The sequence below is a fragment of the Melospiza melodia genome, chromosome 1, assembly GCF_035770615.1.
Source record: "Melospiza melodia melodia isolate bMelMel2 chromosome 1, bMelMel2.pri, whole genome shotgun sequence".
Classification (NCBI taxonomy): Eukaryota; Metazoa; Chordata; class Aves; order Passeriformes; family Passerellidae; genus Melospiza; species Melospiza melodia.
In genome coordinates this window covers 79,475,047-79,502,740 of record NC_086194.1, presented here as the reverse complement: position 1 = coordinate 79,502,740, position 27,694 = coordinate 79,475,047, and the positions used below count along the sequence as shown (strand labels likewise).

Genomic DNA, 27,694 nt, shown 5'->3' with positions numbered 1-27,694 from the left:
GCTCTGCATATGAAGCAGTCAGCTTTCCTCAGTGCTCTTGAATGTATCATTAGGATTTTTAGCACTCTTTTGCTAACTTCACAGTGTCTCTTTGAAGTGTCTCTTGAAAACATTCATCCAATTTTTAAATGAAAAGCTAAGCTTAAGAGGTCTTTACTAAAATAGACATTAAAGTAATGAGGAATAGACTACTGGAGTATTTTCCTTTCCAATATAACTTTTTCTGTCTACAGCTAAGCAGCTTCTCCTGCTGCTAGAATTTTCTCCTTCTGATAGCTATTCTGATCAATAAACTAAGGCTGGATGGCCTTTGGTTGTGAGGTCAGCTGGAACAGACTGGCTAGGCCCACAATCCTTAGGTACTTGACTCTGGGACTCCTTTTAGCCCTGCATGTTCAAAGCTAGTATTTTGAGCACGTTTTTTTTGTGCATTTTGCATGAAATAACTTTAGAAATACACTGAATTCTATCAACATGAGTATCTGAAAGTTAAAAGCTTCCTGGGATGGCACTGGAGGAGTACAGAGCCTATGCTCAGTCTCATCTTGCAGCGTGATGGGAGTAGTTAACCACTGATGGCCTGAGCATTGTCTGAGTGAGGGTTTTTTTATACAGGCCAAAACATTGTCAGGGACCATGCCTGCAAGTCTGAACCATCAGCAAATCAATTCCTGGGCCAATGTAGGTGTAGCACTTTCTGTTGAAGATTGGAATGGTCACCTAACAGAAGCTGCCACTACAGCAGCTGCAAAATAATCTTGGCATCTTTTCAGTTTGCTCTGTTTTCATTAAAAGAATCCTGACTGATCTTTTGGTTTCCTACAGATGAATTATTTATGTCAGTACCAAGTACCCTAGAAATAACTCTGGTCACAAGAAGGACCAAAGCAGATTTGCAAGAAACCTAAAAAACTAATTGTCAAATGACATTTATGTGCCTGTGATGCCTGCTGGCAACTGACAGAGTATTTTAACGATAATCTGCCTTCCCAGTGTGATAAATGAGTATGATTTTTGCTGATAAAAATTGAAACAGTAATCAATATTGATACAGTAATTAATATTTGAGAATAATAAAATAGTTAAAAGTTGTTATGCCAAAGAAGAGAGGGAGAGGAGGGGCTCCACCCCCCCTTCCCAGCAGATGTTCTCAAGGACCACAGGAAAGAAGCTGAAGATACAGTTGCTAAAAATGACCAAGAACCTGGTTGAGTCCCAGAAAATGCTAATTATAAGGGATTTATTGCCTTGATATGTAGATCTAGTGATACGTTAGTCTTGGCTTACATTGTACTGGCTTGATGCGCATGTGTAACCCAAAGGTGAATTAAAGGACAAAGAGGAAGAGGAGAGGTCTTCATCCAAAACGACCCCCAAAGACTTGTGCGACCCCCAAACTGAGTGGTGGCGCATGCGTGATAAGGGTGGTAATGAGGGCGGAGATAGAGATATGATGAACCGAAAATAGGAAGAGATGGCATTGACACATGGCATATAAGGGGTGACTTCCACTTGGCAAGCTTGTACGTGAGGTGGCAAGGGTTCCAGAACTCTGCCCTCCGTACCCCTCAGTATCTTTTGCTTATGTGCTATTATTGGAACCAAATTATCCCTTATTTATATAAGGGATAATAATATATAATAATATATAAGGGATAATAATTTTCTAAACTATTCAATTAAAATTGCTGCTACCTTAAATATTGTTTGGTTTTTTTTGATGGGAAAATTGGGCAAACATAACACCAGCCTGTCTTTCCTGGAGGGCCTGTCTCCATACACTGTAGCACTCCTGTTGTGAGTGATCCCACCATATCTCTGGAACCTCTGAGAGGTGGTAGCCCTATGACTGTGCATGGACTTGTCCTCCTGTTTGTCTCCCACACTGCCTGGTTTTGTGAACACGTACCTGAGACAGGTCCCAGAGGAGAGCAAGAGTGTCTCCATCATGATGTACCTGAGATGCTCCCTGACTGCCCCACATGCTTTCACTTCTCTACAGTTTATGAGAACACTCTGCTCAACAAATTTCTATTACATCTATACATAGAGATGGGGAGTTGCCATGCAATTTCATTACCTGATTCCTGTACTGGAGAGTAATTTTACCTTTTAAATGATTCTGGATCATTTCAAACTAATCTGAATAGATGAGATTTATAAGGGTCATGTTTGTGAATTTATGAAGCCTGTGTTGATTTCTTAAACAGATGAAAGGAATTAATAATTTGACACTCGGACTTACTATCTGTATGTCAATTTTGTGTACAACACGTACTTTAATAATAGATGAATCCAGTACATCTCACTTCATCTCAGAAGAGATACAAGCTGTTACTTCAGATGGTTTGAGTCTTATTTCAATTACGTTCATTTCCTAAGGGTAATATAATTATACTGCCTCTGTTAAATCACTTACCCAGTAGAGTAAGTTGCTCAGAGCGGTTATATACAACAATTGACTTTTCTTTATTAAGTGTTCAATACATCTTCCTTAGCTCTTCTGTGAAAGCCCAACTTTTTCTACTGCTGAAGTTTATTCACATCCTTGAAAAATACTTATTCTGGTGTGGTGCCATCCAGCCATTCATGAATAAACAGTAGGATGTTTAAATTCTTTCTGTGATTCCATATTTTATGCCTCTTTCAGACTGTACCAAATTAATACATATCTAAGAATAAATTGTATCTGATTGATTGTTGGGGATTAACAGGACACATACCTTTTCACCTTTTTGGCCTGCTTTTCCTTTCTGTCCTGGCAACCCCTGAGGTCCATTTTTGCCCTAAAAGGAAATATATTTTTTTAATTAGACATTTTCTTTCGTGTAGGTTGAACAGGCTGTACACTTAGCAGCGGCTGGATTTAATGGTGCTAGGTTCTTTCTAACTCTTGGTTTGTACAGTGGAAGGAAGTAAGAGATTTGGCATAGAATGCCCCTGGCAGTACCCAAATATGTGCCTACTCTTCCCACGGAGAAGAGAAGCCTATTTGGGGGATGGTGATGGAAACACCTGCAGGCTGCATTTGGATTTGACAGAGTGCCAACAGGACTGCCACAGCTCTGATGGCAAGGATTTTTAAAACTGTAATATTGGTTACACACTACTACCAGCTGCTTCTCTGAGTGCACAAAATCATACCAATAACTTAAGCCTGCTCCCTCCATCTACTAAAACTTTTTTCTTCCTTAACCAACTTGAATTTATTCAACTTTTAAAACTAGTATCCTTCCTGAAGATGCCTCTGACTGGCAGTGTGGTATGCTAGATAGCATTTCACCCCATTTTCCATTCTAAACTTCACCAGTCAAATTAATTCCAAATTACTCTTTACATCTTCATATCACCTCCATACAATATGTATAGAGGCTCATTCATTGGCTAGGAAGAACTCCACCAGCTTTAAAGTCAGTGCTCTTATAAAATGGGGCTGGTTATGAATTCAGTTAGGACACTCAAGACAATATTCAGAAGGGAAATAAATAATTTTCCCACTATTTTGGCATTTTGGGAATCATGACAGCTAGGGTTATGGACTCTACTGGACAAGTTTTAGGACTGCCCTAATTTTAAAGATGGGTTATATAAAGTCATTAGGGAGAAAAATTTATCTCTTAAGACTGAAGGATGTTTTTTTTCCTATGATGATTTTTCCTGTAGAGAAACTGGTAGCAGGTTCATAGAAAAGCAGCAAACACATTGCTAACATAACTGTAGAACACACTAATTTCATTGATGAGTGAAGCCCCATCAAACCAAAAGTAAAGTTGCATGGGTATATGTAAGACTGGAAACCAGATGCACATGGACAAAAGTGCAACTACAAAAATGTAAGACAATGTCACAAAATGTCTATAATAGAAATTGGGATTGTGTTCACAAGGAGAAGACAATTGGTTTTGAAGCATTTGAATTACATTTGAAGAATTTTCTCTAAGACATATTGGTTTATTCGAATTTTCTTTGAAGATATGCTGCATGAAAGTAATCAGACTTCTGTTAATACATAAAATATAAACTTTTTGTTCAAAAACACCCTAGCGGCACAAAACTTGAGTTTTGGCTAAATGTTTGCAAACCTGGCTATATTTCTTTAAACATACCAGTGTTTGAAGGCAGCATTCAGGAAGGAGCACAATAATGCACCCCATGAATGACCACTGAATTATTTTTTTAATATCTTAAAGCACACCAGTTTCATTTGAGGTTCAATTGCAGGGGCAGGAAGGGTCAGGAAGCTCCTGGCACTGGCACACGTTAGAATAGAAAAAGAGGAGCCGGCATGGAATGGTGACAGCCTCTGGGTGGTAAGGTACTGGAGAGGGAAGGATACACAAAGTGACAGTGACAAACAAATGAGAAAGGAAACAAAGAAGCCAGGCAGCAGAACATCTGTGGTGGACATATACAGAACAGCAGCTGAGACACGCACGGAATGTGACAGCTACAGGTTTGTTTTTGTGTGTTTTGCTGGGCAATACCTCACACAGAGGATGCATGTGCAGGCTATCAGCAACTGGTGGACTGACCCAGGGCTGGGAGTTGTCTGGAGAAGCTGGAAAGGAACACCCCAGGAAGACGACAGCAAATGTGACAGAGAAGGGTAAAGTAGAGGAACTCAGAGAAAGGAAAGCGGGAATGATGAATAGATGATGCAGTTGAATTACTGCGCAAGATTAAAGGGGTGAGGTACATTTCAATTAACTCAAAAGTACTCTCAATTAGCTACAAAGTTAATTGCAGCTGAAGTTAGGAGCAGGCAACATGGAAGCATGTGTCTATGGAGGGTCAATGAAGCACCCCTCTAGAAAGGGTCTGACTGTGTCCCCTTTTTGAAATTCTCCTCTGCAAAAAAAAGCCAGCTTCACCAGAGCTGAATTCCTGGTACAGCTGCTTATGCAATGCCATGCCTCTTACTTTCTTTGCAACTGGGAAATCATAAATTTCTCTTAGAAACCTGAATTTTGCTCTCTTAACAACCTGAGGGTGTCAATTATGGCACCAGAACTGTCTTCTAAAGAGGGGAGATGAAGAAAACACTTTGCTGCTTAAGCCTCAATGTAGCAGAGCCTCATAAAAAATGTTGTGTTTTTATTAATTCAGTTAACCAAAATATGTATAAAAAATACTTATGGGTGACCCATTTTTACCAGGAATGCCCTAAAATAGAAAATCTTTGTTAGAAAGATAAATAAAACACTGTAATATAGAAGTAACAAAAGGTAAAAGCAAATAATTAAATTGCAATGTGCCATGAAGTGACAAAATGACAAACCAGAACTCCCATGCATCTTGTGCTGATGGTTCACAAGGATCTGAATTGTGAAACATCCTGGATATAGAGAAGCCACTGAAGGAGACCTGTGAGTTCTGCACCTTTGTCCGCACTCAGACATGACAGCTGGGAGGGTGCTGCAGTACTGCCCAAAGAGTTGGTGGAATTGCTGCTCTGAGAACATTTCTGTGTCAGCACAGCAGCTGTTGGCCTTTGCTTTCTGGTGGCTGCCACCAGGCCCCTGCCCCTGGCAAGTGTGCAGTGCAGGCAGGATCCTCCTGAGCTGCTGGGCTAATACCCATCTCACAGAAGTGTAACTGGTGACAGTGTGCAAGGCTGTGCAGTTCCAGCGCTCCATGCATGTGTGATGGATCACTATTACCCTTTCTAAAATACATGTTCTCTTCAACAGAGAAAAAATACTCACAGGCTGACCAAGCTGCCCAGGTTTCCCTGGAGATCGAGGAGGTCCTTGATCTTTATTTTCCACATCTTCTATTCCTGACCCTCCTAGAGACTCTGTGGATCCGTCCTCTACTTCCTGACCTTTCTGGCCCTGAGTAATTAAAATGTGAAATATGAAAAATGTGTTGTATTACTTTCCCCATTTTTCTCTCTAGCCACCCCCCTCCCCCTTCCCTTTCTCCTCCAAGCCTTGGTTTGTTCTATGCAGCGAGAACCTGACAGGCATCATGCAAACTGTATATTCCATTCAGCAAAGGCAATCCATGTTGAAGATCATTCATGCACCTAAAAATAAATTGCTCTCCGAGCTGGTTACCTAGATGCAAATGACCATGATCTAATTTCATATCCATATAAATCTGCATAGTCTAAGTCAATAGTGTAGATTTGAAAAAATACAGTTTTCACATACTCAGTCTGCCAGGGAAAACGTTGCAAGAGTTAAGATACACATGTTTTGGAGCGTTTTAGCCAACTTCCCCAAGATCCACTACTCTATCAAAGGAGAGTTACATGTTGGTTAAAAAGTGGCAGAAGATGAAACAAAGAGTGCAAATGAACAACAGAAAGACTAAAATATTGCTAAACATTAGTATTTGGTCAAGAGAAAGTAATAACAACAAAAGGAATAATTCAGATATTCCAGGAACAAAACAAAACCTTCCAGGAATGAAGCTTGGACATTAATACATATTTAAATGAAAAACAAGTATACAGAACAAAACACGTTAAGTCAGTATTTTGTTTTGAAAGAAACACTAGAATTTACTCACATTTTAAAGCACTAATGAAATATTTTGAGTTCCATTGGCAGCTAATGAAACTAGGAGGGATGAAATATAATAAATCTCAAAGCATTTTAAAGTTAAGAGGATGACAGCTTTCAGCAAAGGAACTGTAAGATCATTTTTTAAAAGACCTTTCTGGGTTTTGCTAAAAGGAAAGGTCCCAAACACCGGGATTTTTTTAAAATCTGGACTAATTACAGAATTATTTTCCATCTGGAAAAAAAAATGAGAAGACAATCTATTTGGTTAAACTGTGGGTAGGGATCATAGCCTGAATGAGACAACAGGATTCTTGATTTAGTATTAGAGTACTGAAGGAGGTAGCAGATGGTATGGCAGGACCCCTCTCAATCATATTCTGAAGATCTTGAGAATCTGGGCAGGTTCCTGTTGACTGGAACATGATCACTGTTATTCCAGTCTACAAAAAGGGTGTAAGGGAAGATGCAGAACTACAGCTCTGTCTGCCTAAACTCAGGCTAGATCAAGGAGAAGATTATACTGAATACCACTGAAAAGCATTTAAAGAACACTGCACTTGTCAAGAACACTCAGCCTGGGTTCACAAAGCAAAATCCTGTTTAACTAGTTTGCTTTCTTTCTGTGGTGAAGTCACCCACATGAAGGATGAAGAGACAGAGGTGGATGTAATTTCCCTAGGTTTTTGTAAAGTTTTTGATGCTGTCCATCACAGCATCCTTTGGGGCAGATTTTTGAGCTGTGGGATGAGTGAGCTCATGGTGCACTGGGTGAAGATCTGGCTGAAGGACAGAGCTTAAGAATTGCAGTGAACAGGGCTGGTGATTGTTCACCAGTGGTGTTCCTTGGGGCTCCATTCTAGGGCTGGTTCTGTTCAATATATCTCTGTGATCTGGATGCAGAAATTGAATGCACCATGAGCAAGTTTGCTGATGATTCCAAACTGGGAGGTGCTGGTGGCGCTCCTGAAGGACAGGAGGCCTTGCAAAGGGAGAGATTGGAGCATTGAGCAGAGGTTAATAGCATGAAACAAAGCAAAAGCTGAGAGAGAAGTGGCAGTAACAACTCTTTAAAGTTATTATTTTCTAAATGATTTGTCATTATTATAATATATAATCCTCTTGGGTATCTGTGTAACGAAAAATATGTAGAAATTGAAATAAAGTTAAGGAAATCTTATAAAGATCAGTAAGTAGCAAAACTACTTGTCACAACAGATTTAAGCTTAATGTGGCAAAATTACTAAATCAAGACTGATTTTTTATTTAAGAAAAATGGCCCAAAATGAAAAAAAAAGATGGTAATAGCTCATCTGATATTTGGTTTATTTATTTATATAAACTAATACTAGAATTGCTGCTTTAAAAATATGAGAATGCAGGCATGAAAATGTTAGAGGAATTATATTTGGAAGCTCTCCAACAAATACCAGAACTTCTTTATGTCAGCTCTAATGGATGATCCTTAACTTAAGGTCTCACCTCTTGCTATATTTTACCGCAGTAAACACAGGAACACAAGAAGACCCTGCAAGGAGCAGCCTTAAACACTTGAACTAAACACACACGATGTGGAAATTTTATTCTAAATTTCTGTAATTCATGACACGGTGTGTTTACTGGCAAAAAGAAGCTGTCATGACTGTAGTTTCAAATAATAAAAAGAATGAACTTTTGGTGTGGGAGTCTCAAGGCAAGAGGAAGGAAAGGTCATTACTTATTTTTTGCTTAGAATAATCTGTGTTGGCTGCTGAAGTAGGAATGTTAATCAATAAAAAATGCACTGCCAGATGATTATTTTGAAACATACCAACAAATAGGGCAAGTATTCCAGTAGCTCACAGGATTGCAAATGGATGACCTATGTAATTCTAATTTGTAGAACCACACAGAATTCAGGTTACACACTGCCTTACAAATGCTATATGTTTCAAAGCCCAGATTTTTATGTTCTTGGGACTAAAAGATAAGGCATGTGATCCACCTGTTATACAGACCTCCTCTCTGCTTACTCCTGGCAAAATACCAGCACCAGAGCCATCTTCTTCTCTTAACATTTTCTGTGTGACAGTGGTAGACTCATTGTTGTCTTGTCCAGTTTCCATGACAGCTAAATTTAAATAAAACAATCACTTATTAATGACAGAGCAAAACAAAACCTGCTCAGACAGATGCTACTAGTTTTATGAAAAAAGAAATTATTCAAATTATTACTAAAATACATTCAAAAGATTAATATTAGTCATTTTACAACTCTGAAAATTTTAAAAGAAAAAAAAGAAAAAGGTGAGAGTAAAATTACAAAATATGTCTATTTTAATGTCCAGAACTGTATTGCATCATCATGTTTTCCTCAAGCTCTACTCTAATGGTTGCCTATTTTTCATCCATGTAACACAAAAAAAAGAGAGTTAATTACAACAGGTACTATCTGAACTATGTGTGGAGTTAAAATAGCAACACTGTCTTTGGCCTTATTATTATATTAAGCTTTTTTTTTTTTTGTTTTCTAGGAGTGTCCTGAAGTTGTCCTAGCTGTGGAGAACAGGATTCCTTGCTGCATTATGCCTTGCTGTCATTGCTTTGCTGCCTACTCTTGCACCCAAAACACCCCACTGGTGCATTAGGCACATTCACATCCTTTGGAGGAAATAGAAGTAGTAAATAGTTGTTTATTCCTTGGCAGGATTCAGTTTTACTGAAAGGCTGTGCTTTATTGTACCAAGTCGTCAAATAAATGTCCATCTTAGATCCCTTTTAAAGGTGCCATGTGGTTTTAGAGCCAGCAGGACAGTTTGCAGAGGTAGGACTCAAGGGGTGCCATGCTTCTCACCAGCCTGAGCAGAATGAAGATATTTTTCTCCTTTCATTCCCTTTGCCTAACACTTGCATTTCTTTTTTTTTTTTTAGTAGATTGTCCCAGCAGCTCCTCAGGTCAGTTTCTTAGTTTTATCCAACTAATGTTTTTTTAAGATGTTAAAATATTAACTACAATTCTGTAACTGAAACTTCTACACTATAGAAGGGTAAATCCATTCTCTGCATGTTTAACAATGAGTCTGGGATAAACCCCTATATGGAGGGAGAAGTTAGAGATGTTTTGAACAGTGATTGTAGTTGCTACCACTTACCTTTGCTGCTTTTAATAAATTGCAATTTATCAGACTGCACTTTGAAAGACCAAATGTTTGATGAGCCAGTTCTTTTCTAGCACACAGGATGTCCAAAACCATAGGATTTTTCTTTCCTGGCAGCACTCAAAATATGACAGTGGCTTTCCATACACGGGGAAATGACAGACTCAAAACCAGAGAATGTAAATGACCCTACCCCTCCCCCCCAAAAAAAAAAAAAAGCCCCAAAACTTGAAGCAGTGCCTTGTTCTTTAAATTTAGCTGCTTCTGAGGTTTCTTCTGATCTGTGATTTCCAGAGAAATCATTCTCTTCCAAATAAGCCAGTATGGTCGGGGGGGCTTCCACTGGCTCTGCCAACGAATCTTCAGGCTAAAAAAAAAAATCCCAAAGAATGGTTTAGAGTAAAGGCTTATCACATGTTTTAAAGGGAGAATCACTAGATTACCTTCCTTAAAGCACAGTAATCATAACTACCATATCTGTGAAGCAAACCATAATTCTGACAAAAAAATAGTGCAGTACCTTTGGACTCCATTCCTCCAAAGCAAGGGATATACACTCGAGAATCCACAGAGAGGGAGGAAATCACAAGCAATATACATTTGTCTGAGACTGTATTTTGAGGTAGGACCTTTGGCTTGATTCATTCCAGCTTGGCTTGGTATTGCTTTGCCTACTAAAGTGTCTTTATTTCAACCCATGAGTTTTCTGACTTCTCTTCCAATTCTTTCTCCTCCCATTGGTGGAGCAATGAGGAAATGGCTGTATGGTGCTTAGTGGCCAGCTGGGATTGAATCACATCTTTCATAAGGAGGAATAAAAGCCAAAAATTCTACTACTGCTGTGTGTAACTTTGAATAGTATGGTAATTATGAAGATTCTTAAACAGAAGCTAAAAACAATAGCTAAAAGAATTTATATTTTTCTGGATAAAGAAGCTAGACATATTTTCTGAATGAGCTATAGTTTTATCCAAATGAGAAAAAGTCAAGGCACAGTAAGATTTCCTGGATTAAATTTTGTGGTGTGACGTAAAATGCAGAGGAGTCATCAAGTGCTGGGGTGATTTTGCTGCTATTTGGAAAAACCCTACCTGGCTGCAAAAATTCAGGAAAAGTAAACTGCAAATCCTGCATCCAGTGAGGAATTACCCACATAGCAGTACCATCTGGGGCCAGCTGCCTGTCTTTTGATCACTTGGAGAAAGATGAGAGAGGAAGGACTGCCTCAAGAAGGCTCAGAACTATCTTATCAATATGTAGAAGATCTTCACAAGAGGGAGTAAAGAAGACAGAACCAGATCCTTTTCTGTAGCCAGTGAAGGGAAAAGAGACAATGGACACGCATTGAAATACAAGAAATTGAGGCTATGTGTCAGAAAAAAACATCCATTGAAACAGGGAGGATGTGGAGTCTCCATTCTTCAAGAAATTCAAAAACCAACTGGCACTGAACAACCTGCTTACTGAGCAAGCTGCTGTATTTGGCTCTGCTTTGAAAAAGGAATTGGACAGGGCAATTTTCAAAAGTCCCTTTTAAACTCAACTAGTCTGCGACTCTGTGCAAAGCACAAGGCAGGCCAAAATGAGTTTGGTGAGCTATATGTAAAAGGCAAAAGAGTAATAAAATTTTATTTAAACACATCAGGAGCAGGAGGCTGGGTCAATACTTAATAAAGTTAGAAAAAGAGTGATCAGAGAATTTGAAGTCTATAATAGAAAATAAAGTTTTCTTCCATTCATGACCCTGGAAGATATTCTTAGGAAATTCAGCAGTGAATATGACTAAAATGGAAGTCTTTGTTTGAAAATGGTTGGAAACACAGTAAGCGAATGACAGGACATCACGACCAAAAAGTGTTTGCCCATGGGTTCTGTAAGATTCAATAGTGAAATAGTTGAAGCGTGTACAATATCAGACAAATGTGAGCATAGTTTCTGTGAAGACATTTCTCAGAAAACAACTGATTTTCTCTAAAGGAACCAATGAGAACTTATATTAACAAAAAAAAAAAAAGAATGTTTGACACAAGAAGCATGGAAAGCTTCATTGTGAGGAACGGACTAGAATATTTAAGCCTTAATAAAAAAAAGGCCTTAAGCCTTCGTACCTTAATGTTTAAGGTACAAAAAGTGGGGCGGACACAATGTGTTGGAAATCTCTAAAAATGGTAAAAAACGGCTGTTTACTGTGTTATCCAGTCAATTAACTACCAAATGAGAGTGGCAGTCAGCATGTTCAGAAGGGCAAGAAAAAGGTGCACGTCCTTCACAAATCATGTCATTAAATTAGCTAAGGAATTATGCAGCAGGAATCAGAGGGTAGTAAAATTCTCATGTGTTAAAAAAGTCCCAAACAACAGAGCAAGAAATTCAAAGATGAATAGCTCAGCTGAGTTCTACTAACCACATATAGTCTTGGCACAAGCATTTCCTGAGATAAAAATTGGTGCAGAGTGAGAGTGTTCCCAGGAAGTGTCATATGTATTTTCCCAATCTTGTATTTCACTCTTCCCAAGATCTGGTTGCTGATTATTATCAAATATACCAGATCTTTTATCTGGCACTGTGCCATCATTCTCATGGATGGGTGCACATTGTTCTGTAGGAGCCTTGGAAATTGCCAATTATGAAAGCCATTCATCAAATCCAGACCCCACCCTTTAAAAGAGTAATATTAAACCAGAGTTTTAAAGTAGATAAGTCAAATAAATTTACCCTTATGGGAAGATGAGAAGGTGCCAGAGCTTCTTGTGCCTCAGAACTGTCATGTTCTTGAATGCTGCCATTGCCACTGCTGTCCCCTGAAGCCTGTGCAAAAGCAAATTATTGGGGAAAAATTCATAAAAGTCAGGGAAAAAAGCATGATCTCCAAGGAATTGGCTATTTAAATGGAGAAAAATGCTCCTTTTTTTGGCTGGTGAAGCCTCAGTGTCATCATGATGTTAACTTATTTCAGTACTTATAGCATTCCATGAAAATGACCCTTCAGAAAAATAAAAGCCACAGTTCATTTCCTGAAAGCTCTTTTTGACAAAACAAAATTATATATTTGAAAAAATAGGTTTGGGGGTTGTACAGGAGACAAAATCCACCCCACATATCGTTTTAAGTACAATACAATGTTTCCTAGGAAAAAAAAATTCCATATTTAGTGTTATGAAAGATGTCAAATAGAAATTTACTTTGAAATCTCTGAGGTGCTGAGGTAGTGCTTATAAGAATACTTACATAAGGGTCATCATCTTCACAATGATCTTCAGTAGTCCTTGGATCAGATTTGATTGTCAGATGTTGAATTGAGCCCTACATGGAACACCAAAAACATTTCAAGGAAGTAATATTTTAAGTAGCATTTGTGAAGGGGAGTGAGGGTGGAGGGGTGGGAATTAAATAAAGCAACAAAATTCCCCAAATTGTGCTCTGATTTACTTGGAAAATGGTCTAAAGTATAAAATTTCATTACAGTAATCCAAATTTAAGATATAAATATGTTCACAAATTTTTCTTTTGCAAAATGTTGAGCAAACAGAAGCTGCCAGAATATAATGACTGTCACGTCCCAGTGACACTGTGATCACCACACTGCATTGTTAGTGCCCCAGCTGAAGAATCTAGTCCTGGGTTATGTCACACATGCTGTAAAAAACTCTGCTTTTTTAGGTAAGAAGTGCACTGGAGCTCCAGAAGTGGCATATGAAACCCCTAAAAATTGAGACAAAGGATGGGAAAGGAATACCAATAAGTGACGAAGTGAGTTAGGAAGAAACCAAGTAAAACCTTTCCAGAATGGAAATAAAGGAGATGGATTTTCTGATAATAAATGTTTCTTTTTTCAGAGTCACCAACTGCACTTCTCAGTCTGACATGCTGAAGGAGCAGTAACAATTTCATTTAAATAATTTAACTATTGTTTCCGCAAAGACTCACAGTGCTTTAAGAAATGTGGGGGATGTTTCCTTACTACAAGATTTCACATGATGCACAACAGGGCACAAAGATAGATATTCAAGTTGAGAACGTGTTTCTATATAACACACAACCTAGAATATTTTAGAAAAGAATAAAATTTTTGATTCTATCTTTAAAAATCCTCTAATTTATCTGCCTTTGAAGATTATGAAACTCATGTGCTTGGTGCCTCCTGAGTTTGCTGGACTTCTGCATCATCCTTCTCTGTAATCTCAACATCCCATTTCTCTCAAAACTTAATGGGCAACTCAGATATTGAACGATGTCAGACTGACTGAACAATTCACTGAAAAATCATACATGAAAGGAGGCACAGCCAATTAAGCAGTCTCTTGGAAGTGATCTCTTTTTTTTCACAGTACAAGTGAATCACATTTGGAGAACACATTTTTCTCCTCTTGCTCTAATCTGTGGCCCTGGATGATAAAGTAAAATGGAAAGCTCTAAAGTTTCCCAAGTGTTACTGCTAGCCGATTCCTCCAACTAGGAAAATCATGGACCAGTCTGCATGAGAGGGGTAGTAGGTATGTGATATTTACTCCCTCTCTGGGTCTTATAGCTGCTGCCGCCTTCCCTGTGAAAACTGGTTTGCAGCATCTGGCATCATCACTGATTCAGCTATACTTGGCTGTTGTCTGGTTTCTACTTTTCTTTACAAGCATCAGGGCTAGATTTTCCTTTGGTTTCAATAAAACTGATGATAGTTATGTCCTTTTGTGTCTGACAAGCACAGCCTTAGACACATGAATTCCCATTAGCCAGAGGAAACCAACATCTGACATCTATTCATTTGCACAATCTGCTATGATTTGTTTCTGTTTCGGGCAATTAATGTAAACAGTTCTTGGCATAGAAACAGAGTTTGAGTGAGGTTCAAGCATTCAGTTTTTCTACTCAAAAGCAATTGTGACATATGATGCAAGAAGAAATAAAGGCACGGGAACCTAGACTACAAGTCATAATTAGTGCTAATGAAGCACTCAGAGTATTGGCTGAAATTTATGTACTCAATATAGCATACAGAACAGCCTGTTTCCATGGAAATGCATTACAGTGATATTGACCATGCATTTCTGTCATCATATTTACAGATTTATTGGTGATCATCTCAGCAAGGGATCACCACATGTGTTTTCCAGGTGGGATAACGTCCTGGGTTGCAAGATGTGGGTGGGGGGTGTGTATTCTATTGCCATCTGTTAGAGGTGGGGCGGTTATTTTCTGTTAATTGGGCAGTTTTTCTTTATCTCTTCCACAAAACAATCCTGCCTCTGGGGAGATACGTTCTGTTAATGGGCCACTGAGTCTCACTGCATGACTGATAAAATGACTTCATCCTATTGTGAGATGCTCCACCCAGGGGGACGAGCCAGGCACTCCTACCAGGATATAATCTGAGATTTGAAACACCAGAGTCAGCTCCCCTGCATTCCCAGAGGAGCAGCTTTCTTCTCCGCGGGGTTCCTAGAGGAAGACCAGGCCCATTTATATCACCACTGGATCTTCAGAGGAAGACTACACCCTTCTACAGGATCCCTGCTCCAACAGAACCACATTTGTCACTCCAGGAGGACTGCAGCCACCATTTCAATAGGGCTGCTACCAACACCCTGACCCACAGGATGTCAGGTCGTATTCTGACTCTGTTTATGTTGTTTTGTATTACTTGTTTATTTTATTTTTTATTTTCTTCCCTAATAAGGAGCTGTTATTCCTGCTCCCATATCTTTGCCTGAGAGCCCCTTAATTTCAAAATTATAACAACTGGAGGGACTTTACATTTTTCATTTCAGGGGAAGCTCCTGCCTTCCTTAGGAGACACCTGTCTTTTTCAAACCAAGACAGATACCAAAGTGGATTCCTTTTCTTGAATGTTTCTGAATCCTACTTAGTGGTCAGGCATTCACAATACTCCAGTCCTCCTATTTGCCTGAGAAAGGTAGCACCAACATGCAGTTTTCCTACATATCACTTTCCACCCTTTATTTTCTGATAATCCATATAGTTCTGTGATTCTAGATGCTTAGACTAGTCAGACAAATGATAAAAGTACATTAAACTTGCTGCTTACCAGGTGGAGTTCACAACCTGCCAATTTTGGAAAGAACACCTTTATTCCCTAAAGAAAAGGATCCACTCTGTTTTGTGCTGCTGCTTGACAAATTTAGAGGAGATATTAATTTCACAAAACACAGTACAAGTTCTGAAGTATAGGAAATACAAAAATAGGACAAAGTGTCACATTTTCCTTTCCATTTGACAGAATTGATCTCAGACATAGTGTCTGCTCTCAGTGGCTGAAAATTGCAGTCAGGATGCAACAGAAAGGATGCTTGCACTCAATCTAAGAAGGCTTGGGAGCCTTGTAGTAAAGGTTTTGGCGCATTCTATTTCCTAAAGCACCCGATATGCTTCAAACAACAAATAAATTTTAAAAGTACACCCTTATCTTCCAACTATCTTTCCCTTTGATGACATCATTCTCCTTCTGATGTTGAATATAAATACCTAACTAATAACAATTTAAATAATTGGCTTAATAGTAAAGTATTCCCAAAAATTAACAAAATTAATTCTCTGAAATCTGCCCTTCTTAGATAGGCTATAAAAATTATGTGACACATTTACTTTGAAAGTAAGTATGTCACATAATATAGCCTATATTCAAACTGAAGATTTGGCTTAATATCTGGACTATTAATAAAATTCTGAGGCTCTCAGAACATTTGTATATTAAATCAGAGGTTATATAACTTCACTGTCCAAACCCTAGCTAGCTATGGAAAATACAAGCTGTATGATTTGACCCTCACTTGGGATATAACCACATCAAGCAGGACTTCTTGGGTAGGGAGTACATGCATTAAACACTGAGGCATGTGGATTCATGAGACAGCACTTACTGTGAACTTTTCCAGTCCTGTGGCTCCTGCATTACCAACAAATATGCCAGAGCCAGATTCAAATACCAAGGTTCGAGCAGGCCTTTGAAACTGAAGCCTCTGATACTCTTCACAGTCCATAAACAAAGCAATATAATTTCCCTCAACAGTCACTGTAAATTTATTCCACCTGTTGGTCATCACTGGCACTTTAAAGGAAGCAGCCTCTCGGGAGATATGGGATCCAGGCTCTGTATAGTATATGATTATTCTCTGGGTGCTGTCATCAACTGGGGAAATCCTCAGTCCTAGGTAGATTGTCTTCTGGAAGGCATCTGTTATTGCAAAGAGCACTCCTCCACGATCACTGTTTGGTTTCACGGTAGCCGCGATAGCAAAGTCGCTGTAGAAAGGCGATGGTATGATAGCACTGGTCAGTCGGCCGATGTTGGAATCGGGACCAAAGCTGTAAGCTGGGAACCCTCCATAGCCCGTCACAAAGTAGACAGAAGGAGGAAGAGGGACTCCTATTAACTCTGTGAGGTCAAGGTGTTCTTTCGAGCCTCGTTCTGTACACGAGAAAAAAAAGTGTTATTTGTCCTTGAGGTGCACCGCCCATTTGATTCACATGATTTAAGAAAGGCCTGAAAAACTGAAATGCAGTGCTGTTCTACCAGGAACATACTTCTGGTACTTCAGGCCACCGTCTAGGTAGTGCTTAAACACATCTAGTGTATGTACACACGTCATTATTTGTCCTTTGACTAATAGAGATTACTCATATGCTAAAGGAAGGCACATGTAAACATTTGGTGAAATTGAATGGCAACAAGTATTTCCGGCAACATATATTTACTTCAGCTGTCCATAAACTGCAAAAAATGCTGAATGTGCTTGCATAGTGAATGCAGTGGGAAACGAGCAACACTTGATTTCTTAAATATATTGAGATCCTTTTTTTCTCAAAAAAACAGCAATATTTCTCTACAAACAGCATGACACAGTTTCACAAAACAGGATAAAATTTGCAGTGGGTTTGCTTTATCCCTTGCAGTTACCTATGTCTACAACAGAGGTTAGATTTTATTTATGCCCTATTTCCACATTTACCTCCTAAATTGCACTGCATATATAACAAATACTATTCAGCAACGAAAACTCAGTTTTGTAAGGAGAGTATTTACACTTTGGCAAAAAGGCAGAATTATGTATCTCTGCCAAACATGCCCAGAGAGACAACTCCCACCAGGTAATGAAGAAGCAATGACAATAGCTAAATATTTGTGCCCAATTTTAACTAGAAATTTGGGGAGGCACACTCTAGCAACATATCAGAAACACAACTTGCTTTTCTTCTTCTAAGACATAAAAGCAAGCAAGAAAAGAAAAGATTTTTAATCATAATGACCAATTCAGATCTGAATCTATACAGAAATCCTCTTTCAATTTTTAAATTTACTCAGTTACCTGTGACTATAACAGCTGTATAGGCTCAATGAATCCAAATGGATCATTAATGGAAAAGGTGTGACAGTCCATCTGAACACCACAAGCAAAATGAACTGAAAAACTGCTTAAAATACCTGATTAAAATCAGGCAAAACAAAAGAATGTTACTCTGCTCTGTAAACTGGCAAGCTGGTTCTAATGAAAAGCTACATAGTTTATTCAGCTGCAATGTATTTCTGTTATTCATTGCTCATATGCAGTACCAGCCTGGAATATGCATGGCAGTGTCTTCCATTGTACTACTGGCTTTGCAAAGAAATTGTCAATTGTTCTTCCTGTGCCAAAAATGCTACAGCACAGTTGAAATAAATCCTAATCTATCTTATTCTCTGTACTTTATAATCATAGAATGAAAACGTTGGAAAAGACCTCCCAGATCATTGAATCCAAATGTTAACCCAGCCCCACCATGTTCACCACTAAACCAAGTCCACAACTGCCACATCCACACACCTTTTGAACACTTCCAAAGGGAGCTCATTAACTGAAATAAAAAGGCTGATGTGCTTCATACAGAAACAATTGCCCTGAAATATTTTTGAAATTATAGATGTTTTGTTTAGAAAAACTAGCTCCTCATCCAGAAACCAAATCCCTTTGGCACTTTTAAATGCTTTGCCAGATAGATTTTTTCCCCCCGCTTCCCAACAGCTTAAGTGGATATACTTATTTGCTGGCCAAACACAGCTAACAATATTTTGATTGTCAGTCTAATATTGGGTCATGTTTCCTATTCACACATACAAGCACATAAAGAAACCTGCACTACAAACAAAATACGTAAGCCGTTACACAAGGGTAAGAAGGTAAGGAAAATAGTGATCTTGAGGGATAATATAGGAGCTGTACACTGATTCCAAAGCTACATCCAAAGAGTCATGGTAAAGTGACTAAGAAAGGAGATGGGCAATAGCTAAGATGTTCAGCAATCAGGCTTGGACAGCAGGATGCATCCTAGGAGAGAAATCAATAAATGCAACTGTAGTTTTCACATTTCCCATTCGCAAGGGAAGTTCTAGTGATTGGAAAGGAACCATTCATTCTCCCCACACAATGTGCAGAGCTGCAGTCTCGTTGCAGTTTCCCAGTCACTCACCCAACAGTAACAGACAGAGCCCCAAACACAAGCTCTTTTAGCCTCTAAGACAAACAAAACGTGTCTGCAAAAGGTGGCAGCAAAGACAGCAAAGAGTCAGGATTTTCATTTGAGTAAAATAAGTCAGAAGGCCCAGGAAGAGTCTGCACTTCAGTTGAGGTTGGGGTAGAAGCTTGTACCTGTCCGCTGCAGAAAATCAAAACGGAACAAAAGTGTCCAGCCAAATTCCATACTTACGGCTCATACCCAGCTCTTAATGGATTTATGAGGACCTAGAGACACAGTTAAAAGCAGAATTCAGACCTACAGCCACAGGTTTTCAATTATATATGACAAAATAACGTGTCCCTAATGCTCCATTTATTAATTAAAACTACTCACTTATTCCCTTACATAAATAGGTAAATGCCATGCTATTTTAATTACCTGTAGGCCAGCAGAGGACTATGTTGCATCAGAATAGTTTTGTTTCAAACACTACTAAGGCATTGGATATTGGGGAGCATCCACAATTCATCTAATTTATATCCATGCTTCCTAGACCTGGGGGACTGGAAGTTATAGTACAGAAGCAGCTTTAACATTAGCTATATTTTAGCTCAACAAGCATTACCCCATAAATTGGGCTGGTAGTTTTATAATTTAGAGCTAGTAGCTGTACTTTTAATTTGTTACTATTTGTTAGTGTATGTCATAGTTGGAATTGTTATGGAATTTGCTGATAGCTAGCCATTCCCACTGAGTAGCTTCAGGGACCGTTTGAGAAGCACCAATGTGTAGTAAAAGTCATCTGGTAAGTCAGTATATGGAGTGTTTCAAGACTGCAGACTACAATAGTAGGGGTTAGGTTGTTGGGGTTTGTTTTCTTTTATTCCAATTTTTGCATGTAATTACTTTGGCAGGGTGGAATTTCAAATCTGTGGGATCTAAAATGCTTTTTCACTGCTTACAAGGGATTAAGTAGAGGAAAGAAAAAAAACCCACTTGCTTGGACCCTATTACATTTGTTTTAGATGTTGGGGCACAAACACAATATTTATATATTATAAAAGGGAATGGAGGCAGAGAAAGGTCCACACTCATATAATTTAATTGTAACACTGTGACTTTTTGGTTAGGAGCCTCCTTTCAGATGCAGTTTCTGGCACCCACAGTGCTGCTTCTGGACTGTGCACATGTGTTATGTCATCCTGGTTGCCTCCTCCTCATATTTTCCATCATGGATCAGGGTAGCCCCAGTGCTAGGCCTGATGCAAAACCCTTGGATGATCAAGCTGCATAATGGAATCATAGAATTCTTTGGGTTGGAAAGGACCTTCAAAGTCAAGTATTTCCAGCCCCTCTGCCATGGGCACGGGCACCTGGACCAGGATGTTCAGAGCCCCATCCAACTTGACCTTGAACACTTCCAGGGATGAGGCACCCAAGGCTTCTCTGGGCAACCTGTGCCACTGCCTCACCACCCTTCTAATCAGGGAATATCTTCCTAACATCTAACCTAAACCTATCCTTCAGTTCATGTGTCTGACCACTACATGCCCTTGGGAAAAGTCCCTCTCCAGCTCTCTTGTAGGCCCCTTTTGGTACTGGAACTTGCTATAAATTTTCCTGAAATCTTTCTCTTCTCCAGAGAAGATGCTATCAGGATGCTACACTAAAAGCTACTCTAGGAATCCAGCTACTAGAATCAAGAATTTTCTTACAAATAATAATTTAAAACATGAGGATATTCACGGGGAGTAGGGTATTTGTATATCTTGTCTTCAAGAGCTCATATAAAACTTTGAATACACAGTCCCTGTTTCTAGCTGGTACAGCACACTTCAACACAACTTAACTTCAAAGGTGGTATAAAGCACACTGCCGCACAGACTTTGGGAAACTACTGCAACAGAGTCAAAGGCTACAGGGTTACAGATAAGGACACTGTCAGTCCACTTTTATCCATGGTTTCACCACTAGAAAATGGAAGCAGAGTTCAAAGGCAAGGCCCTCACCTCTGACACAGACAGAATTACCCATCTCAGCCTAATTTTAAAATATGCAATTCCCATGTTCCAAGTCTGAAAAAAAGGAGTATTGACAAGTCCTTTGAACAAAAGAACATGATTGGCAGTGGTATGGTCAGATCAACCCAAATCACACTGCTGCAAGACAAATACACTGCTGTTGTCTTCCTCACTGTGAGAAGATGCTCGAGCTGAACTATCTCAACTACATGAATACAAAGACTGAAATTACAGATGTTTGTCGTATTTGGCCCCAACCACTTACACTTTAGCAATAATATTCATTCAGCTGATATTTTAAGGATTGTCCCATTTAGGTTTTCTGTTATGTTTTTAGCTAGAAATGCCTGTTAAAAATTATTCAGGTATATCAGCTGGCACATTTAGCCCAATTCTGCACCAGGTTAATGAACCATGATGGGTACATAAGGGTCAGAATAACATGCTCTAGCATACTGCTATTTGCTAAATGTAAGAAGTTAACCACCCTGTGCTAAGACTATGACAGCTGGTTTTAAGTCGCTCAAGGGAGGGCTTGGGAGGCTCCACACAGATGGGAGTGGGATGGGTGCTGGCTTTCGAATGAAAAAAAATTATTATTTTCCCTTTGTTTCTAGCTTAACTTCACCTTGTGTTTCCCCCTGTTCCTCTTCAGACATTTTTATTTGAGCTGCCCCTGGCCCATGCCTGTAAAACTCCATTCACTCCATGGTCGTGGACTCTCATCCTGTGTAAGAACAGCTCATTCCACTGCTGTCCACTGCTGCATGAGCCTTGCTGGGAGCTCCTCTCCATGTTCTTTTAATGACATGAGATAAAAGCAGTATTCTACTGAGGCTTTCATAACCAAACCAGGCTCAGAGCAGCCAAGATCAGGCACTTCTTTTGTCTGTAAACTTGAGCCAAGGTGACCTTGCTTCCCTGTCCTCTTCCCATCCAAATAATCACAACTCCAGGCTGTAAGCTCCCTTTCCAGCAGCATAAAGAAACCATCTCTGTCTCAGTGGTGCAGTGCCTCTGCTCTCCCTACTCTGCATTCAAAGAGATGCTGTAACTTTAACAGAACATTATTTTATACAGAATGCAGTTACTATGTGCAGTAAGAGAATTCCTTCTTCCCTGCTGCCAAAGTACTTTTATTTTGAACTAGCAAGAAATATTCGTAGCAATACCATAAAGCAGAGAAGGATTTCCACATCTACCAAATGAATAAAATTTAATCAAGTATTGCAGAGATAAAAAGAAGTGGAATATTGTAACACAGTCCCAGATGTGCTGCATGAAATGGAAGAGGCCAGCATCATTGCTGCTACCAGAAAAAACAGCGTTAACTGTGCTTGAACACATTTTTAGCTGCCATTAATACACTGCTGGAAAACATGGATAGAATATGTTGGTATTAAAGGCTGCAGCGTTTCCTTCCAGATGCCTCAGGGGACCTCAGAAGCGCTTTCTGGTGGTGTTGCACGCCTGGAAGTCGGGCTGCAGCCAGCAGGGGTTGGGATATTCACTGGCACGCCAGGGCAGGGCGGGCACTCCCTTGAGAGAACCGCTTTCGAGCATTTTCCTCCTGCTCCTGCTTTAACGTCATTGTCATTCTGCCCTCTACTGGGCTAAAGAGCTTAAATATAGACAATTAAATAAACATCTATTTTGCAAAAAATACTGTTTGGGGGCTCCCCCCAGTCCCCGTTTTATCTTGTTTGAGAAACTATATTTCATTTCAATGCTTTCAAACTAACCACCACCACCGCCACCAACATGGTGTCTTCCATACAATCAGTTTTTCTGGTTTTCTTTTTTTTCCCCCTGATCTAATACTGCACTATTTTCTTATTGTTTTGTCAGTTGTTCTACTAGGAGACCTACTACATATTTTTGGGAACCTTTCTTTTGTACATAAATCCAAGGCTTTTTAATGTGTACTCAATGAACTGTTCTCTTCTAATGACAAAAATCTATTTTTTAAACACACTTGTTTCCTTGAGCCACAGCAGTAGATAATAAAAAATACAGCATATACACTAAATATTCATTGTCCTTCTTTCCTTACAAATGGACAAGAGGAAAAAGTGGGAAATATTTAGCCATTCAACTCCAGTAGTGAGGCAAAGCTAACTGAGCTGTTAACCAGGTCAAGAGACTGAAAGCACTATCTGGAAACTGAGTCCTTTTCCTCTTTCTGAGTTTGCAGCCCCCTGACGTGTGTGGATTTGCTCTACTCCTACCATGCAAGGTTCACAGTCTACTTATGAGGTCTTTAGAGCCATTTAATTACCTGTGAAAGGGATCCTTTTTTCATGCTAATCCCTTGGGGATGTGCCAGGCCCATCAATTTCAAGACATTATTCTTTACAGTTGCACATATTCCATATATTCCATATTTTCCATATGCATTACTGGAAAAAGCAAAGGCAAATAGCTAGAAGCCCTTCATGGAAAAAGATTTCCAGACTTGTTAGGACATCCAGACTCCTAAAGATAACTCAACAAAACTAACCTGCGTAAGAATTACAGAGTCTGCATCAAATATTGCAGCTGTTCAATAGCAGGCACCTGTGACCAGGTTGGACACTGACTTTATGAAATAAAGTCTGTGGTGATGCACGTGTGTAGCTGTGAGTGAGCAGTCTGATTGCCAGCTGGAGAGACAAGTAGCCCTTAATGACTGCAGGAGAGCAGAAGCTTTTGCATTTCACCACTAGGAAGCAACACAGCACTTCATAAATCAGATGGGAACTTTGCTGAGGAGAACATTGCTTATGAATCACCAGTGTCTGCTGTGCAAGCTCTTTTACAGCATCTAAGCTAGGATGTTTTAATTTCCATTACGTGTCTAACAAAGCAGATGTGAATTATCACCCTACCCTTCTTCTTTCACAATGACCTTGAAAATCAGACAAAGTACATTGTCTTCTGTGTATTTTCTTAGGGGGGTTGGGGGGGATATATTGCTGTTCTTGTTTTCTCTTTCCCTCTCTCTTTTTTGTCTTGAATTTTAAGGGAGAAAATGATCAACACTCTCATTGCAAAAAAAAAAAAAAAAAAAAAAAAAATTCTGGCTGAGAGAGCTGATGCTCTTAGATTTAACAGTTGTACATGCCAGCAGAGAGTCTCTGCCCAAATGTGGAAAAACAGACACTGGCATAGTCTGGCACACTGACCTGAATATAAATTCTCATCCCATATAAAGAGGTTGAATGGGAAGCAAGGATAGAGAACACTTAATCAGCAGCTCCTGCAGTTGCCCCTGCTGTCTCTGCCAGACCCTGTCTCCACTGCAAGGGTGTGTCATAGAACAGGGGCATAAGAAGGGTATGGACAGGTGGGATTTGTGAGTTACAATTTGCTCAATGAAAATTAGAAACCTTCAGCCAGAAATTCTCCTTTGCTCCTCACACCTGAATGACCTGAACACTGCCTTCTCCCTGTGTTTCCCATGAGTATCATGTCCTCCTGCTTCTCCTCTGGCAGCGAACGAACCAGAAAGCTCTCTCTCATCAGGGAATCCTGCTCCTGGCAATCATGTACATAGTCAGTGCCTGTGTAAGGAGACAGATGCCATGCTCCCTGCCCACACCACTGTCATCTGTTTTATCACAGCAGTAAAAGTCTTTATGTTCAGGGAGCCTTCAGGCCGACTTTGTATGCTGTGTGCAGCTTGATCTTGCAAGCAGACCCTACCCAAGAGCGCCCAAGGACAAGCATTATCTCCAATATGGCTGGAAAGGGTGCCTTTAGTAGTTTTTGAATGGAACATGAAAGAAACAAAGTGCTGATAGATATTTTTGTAGCTTCTACGGTCTCTGTGTGATAGGGGCTGATACATTTATAACACAGCATCAGAGCTTTAGGCTCAGCATTATAAGACCTTGCTCACACATCTAAACTGAGAGTAGAAAATCACTTCATTCCAGTTCAGACTAGGTGAGAACAGAAAAAGATAAATATTGCTGCAATAATTGAGGTTACGTTTTAGACTTTGTTGTTTTGGGGTTTTGTTATTGTTGGTTTTTATTTTTAAAAATTAAGGGCTATAAACCCAGTAAGATAGAGGATTTTTTATGCATCCTTGACTCTTCCACAGCACTTTGAGACCTGGTGGACAGTGTGTCTCTCTCAGATGACTAAGCTATCCATTCTTTTAAGCTAAGCAACAGAAGTTGATATTCTGTTACTAATGTTTCATTTTCAATTCCTTAGGAGGACTTCTATTTTCTTCTAGGAGCATCCCTTTCATAAATGTTCTTAAATTTATGCACCTGAAATTTAGAATTTATTTTTATCCTTCTAAATGTATTCTCATGTATTCTTTACACTATTGGATTTAGTAGCTAATAGATTTGATTTATAAAAAGCCAGGATTCAGAGAAGTTAAACAAGATTGTGAGGTAGATGATATGGGAACAGTAAATACTAGAAGTGTCTTGTGTTGAACACTAACATTTCTGAAAACTAAATGCTTTTATAGCATGAATGTACCAGTAAGAACGCAGAAATAAAATCTAGCCAACATAGTCCTTCTTTTTCCATCTTCCTGTTTCCCAAGAATTTCATTTCCCAGGAGCTGTGTTACAGTACTTTTATAGCTTAGTATAAATCACACATGCTTTTATTATGCTCCTAGTTTTTTGCTTTTCCCCAGTGAATACACTGAATTTTTAAAAAAAGTTGATTGATTTTAAACAAGATAGCATAAAAATGTCATCTCTAGTCAAAAAGGTCTAGGCTGAAATCCTGGCTAAAGTCCTAAGTGAAAGACTTTCTGCTTTTACAATTATTACTTGATATAAATTCCTGGAATTTTGTGTTATGATTGGATTCTGTTGCTAGGAAAGGGTAAGCACTCACGAAAGCTTTTCCAGCATTTAAGACCTCTTATGCAAATATGTTGCTTTTTCAAACAATCCCTCTCTAAGTGGAGGCACAAGTATGTTTCCCAACTTTACTCTGTTCCTGATCTGAGGTTTGTAAGGATTTAATGGCCATCAGGCATTCATGTCTTTGTCAAATTTGGTGCATAGAAGTTCAAGCTCAAAGCAGACTCAGAAATCGTTGCACAGACACGTGCTGCAATATTATGTGCATTATTTCCTAGTGAAACCAAGTTAAACTCAAAGCATCACTGTAATATCTGCCGACAGATATCCTCTTAAACACAAATATAATGGGTTCTTTCTTTCAGCTCAGTGGAGTAACTGCTTTACTCCGTACAAACCACAGATTTCCCACTAGGGACCTCACACATGGTCCCATGCAACAGTAAACCAAGTAAATCTGGTTTCACCTACCTGACTTCATAAACAAATATTTTGTCAAGTATCTTTTAGAGGAATTGCTGTCTTTATTAACAAGAACATAGAAGTTTCCTTTAGAACACAATTGAAGTAAAAAATGAGATGCTGGATATAGGTATTTTACCCCCTTCATACACATGAAGAATGCAGTGCAGTAACTTTACTTTTACACAGCTTCAAATGTGCACAGTCTCATACATTACATTATCCAGTTTTGGGACTTTTTCACAACCAGAAACTCTGGAAGTTCAGATAAAATCCTCAGATATAGACCTACTCACTGCTGTATTTTCAAATACTTCAAAAAGTGTCAATCAGTTCTACAAACAAGTTTTATAATTTTTTTATATTTTCACTGACATACTACCATGGAACACCCATAAACTGCTGACTTTTTTCCAAAAAGACATCATGAAGAAAGTGACCATGCTATGAAATATGTTATTCTATGTAGATGATGACCAGGAGTCTTTCCTTATGGTGTAGCTGGATTTTCAGGCATGTATTTCCCCTTTTCACTCCATCCTTGTCTACCTATCATTACAAGACCCAAAATGCTGTATCAACCAGCAGCTTTAGAAACTTGAGAGAGATGAAACAAACTTCACCCTGATTCAAAGCTGCATTTCTCTTGTGTATTTCCAGGGAAATATGGCAGGAACCGTGCGGCAACATTGGAACAGCCCTATTGATCAGACCTTTTAGCAATGCAGTTCATTGTTTTAATCAGGATCTAGCATGCTACTAAGACCTTTTATGTACACATATGTGCATCAAATCTTGAGTTATCTAGCTGTGACATCATTGATCACTGCCTGATGACTAAATCAGAGACCAGATTGCCAGATCACAATTAACCATAAGAACACTGACTCAAAGGGAAGTAGAAGATAATGCATTTTCCAGCTTGGTAACATTAATTTTAACAGGTCTACTATCATGCAGAATTACTGAACTAATTCTGATGTTACTAATTACTGAACTAATTCTGTGCACAGCTTATTGACTTAATGAGCAGTTCTCCACTGCTTGTATACAATGTGAATTAATCAATAACTTCTGTCTAGAATAACTGAAACATCTGTTATATTTTATTCAGGATTTAAAGCTGTATAAACAAAGGGGGGAAATGAATATTTTTTTTAAATCACACAGAGAATATATTATGTTTTACATATGCCTGGCCAAAAATAATTTCATTTCCTCCAGAGTATTTAGAGAATAGATGAAGTCTTAGTCTTGGTAAATACTATATTTTTAGTTCACTCAAATGTTATTTGAGAAAA

General features: G+C 39.0%; 1 protein-coding gene across 7 annotated transcripts in view; it reads right to left on the bottom strand.

The window, feature by feature from the left end:
• Nucleotides 1-27,694, bottom strand: part of COL15A1 (collagen type XV alpha 1 chain) — a 132,791-nt gene that overhangs the window by 77,823 nt on the left and 27,274 nt on the right. For all 7 annotated transcript variants that reach the window (XM_063159234.1, XM_063159272.1, XM_063159262.1 and 4 more), the window contains exons 3-9: nucleotides 16,519-17,066; nucleotides 12,875-12,949; nucleotides 12,362-12,454; nucleotides 9,887-10,013; nucleotides 8,507-8,619; nucleotides 5,706-5,834; nucleotides 2,724-2,786 (exon numbers count right to left, since the gene is read on the bottom strand). In XM_063159234.1, the coding sequence (XP_063015304.1) occupies nucleotides 2,724-2,786; nucleotides 5,706-5,834; nucleotides 8,507-8,619; nucleotides 9,887-10,013; nucleotides 12,362-12,454; nucleotides 12,875-12,949; nucleotides 16,519-17,066 (1,148 nt within the window). The remainder of the gene's footprint in view (nucleotides 1-2,723; nucleotides 2,787-5,705; nucleotides 5,835-8,506; nucleotides 8,620-9,886; nucleotides 10,014-12,361; nucleotides 12,455-12,874; nucleotides 12,950-16,518; nucleotides 17,067-27,694) is intronic.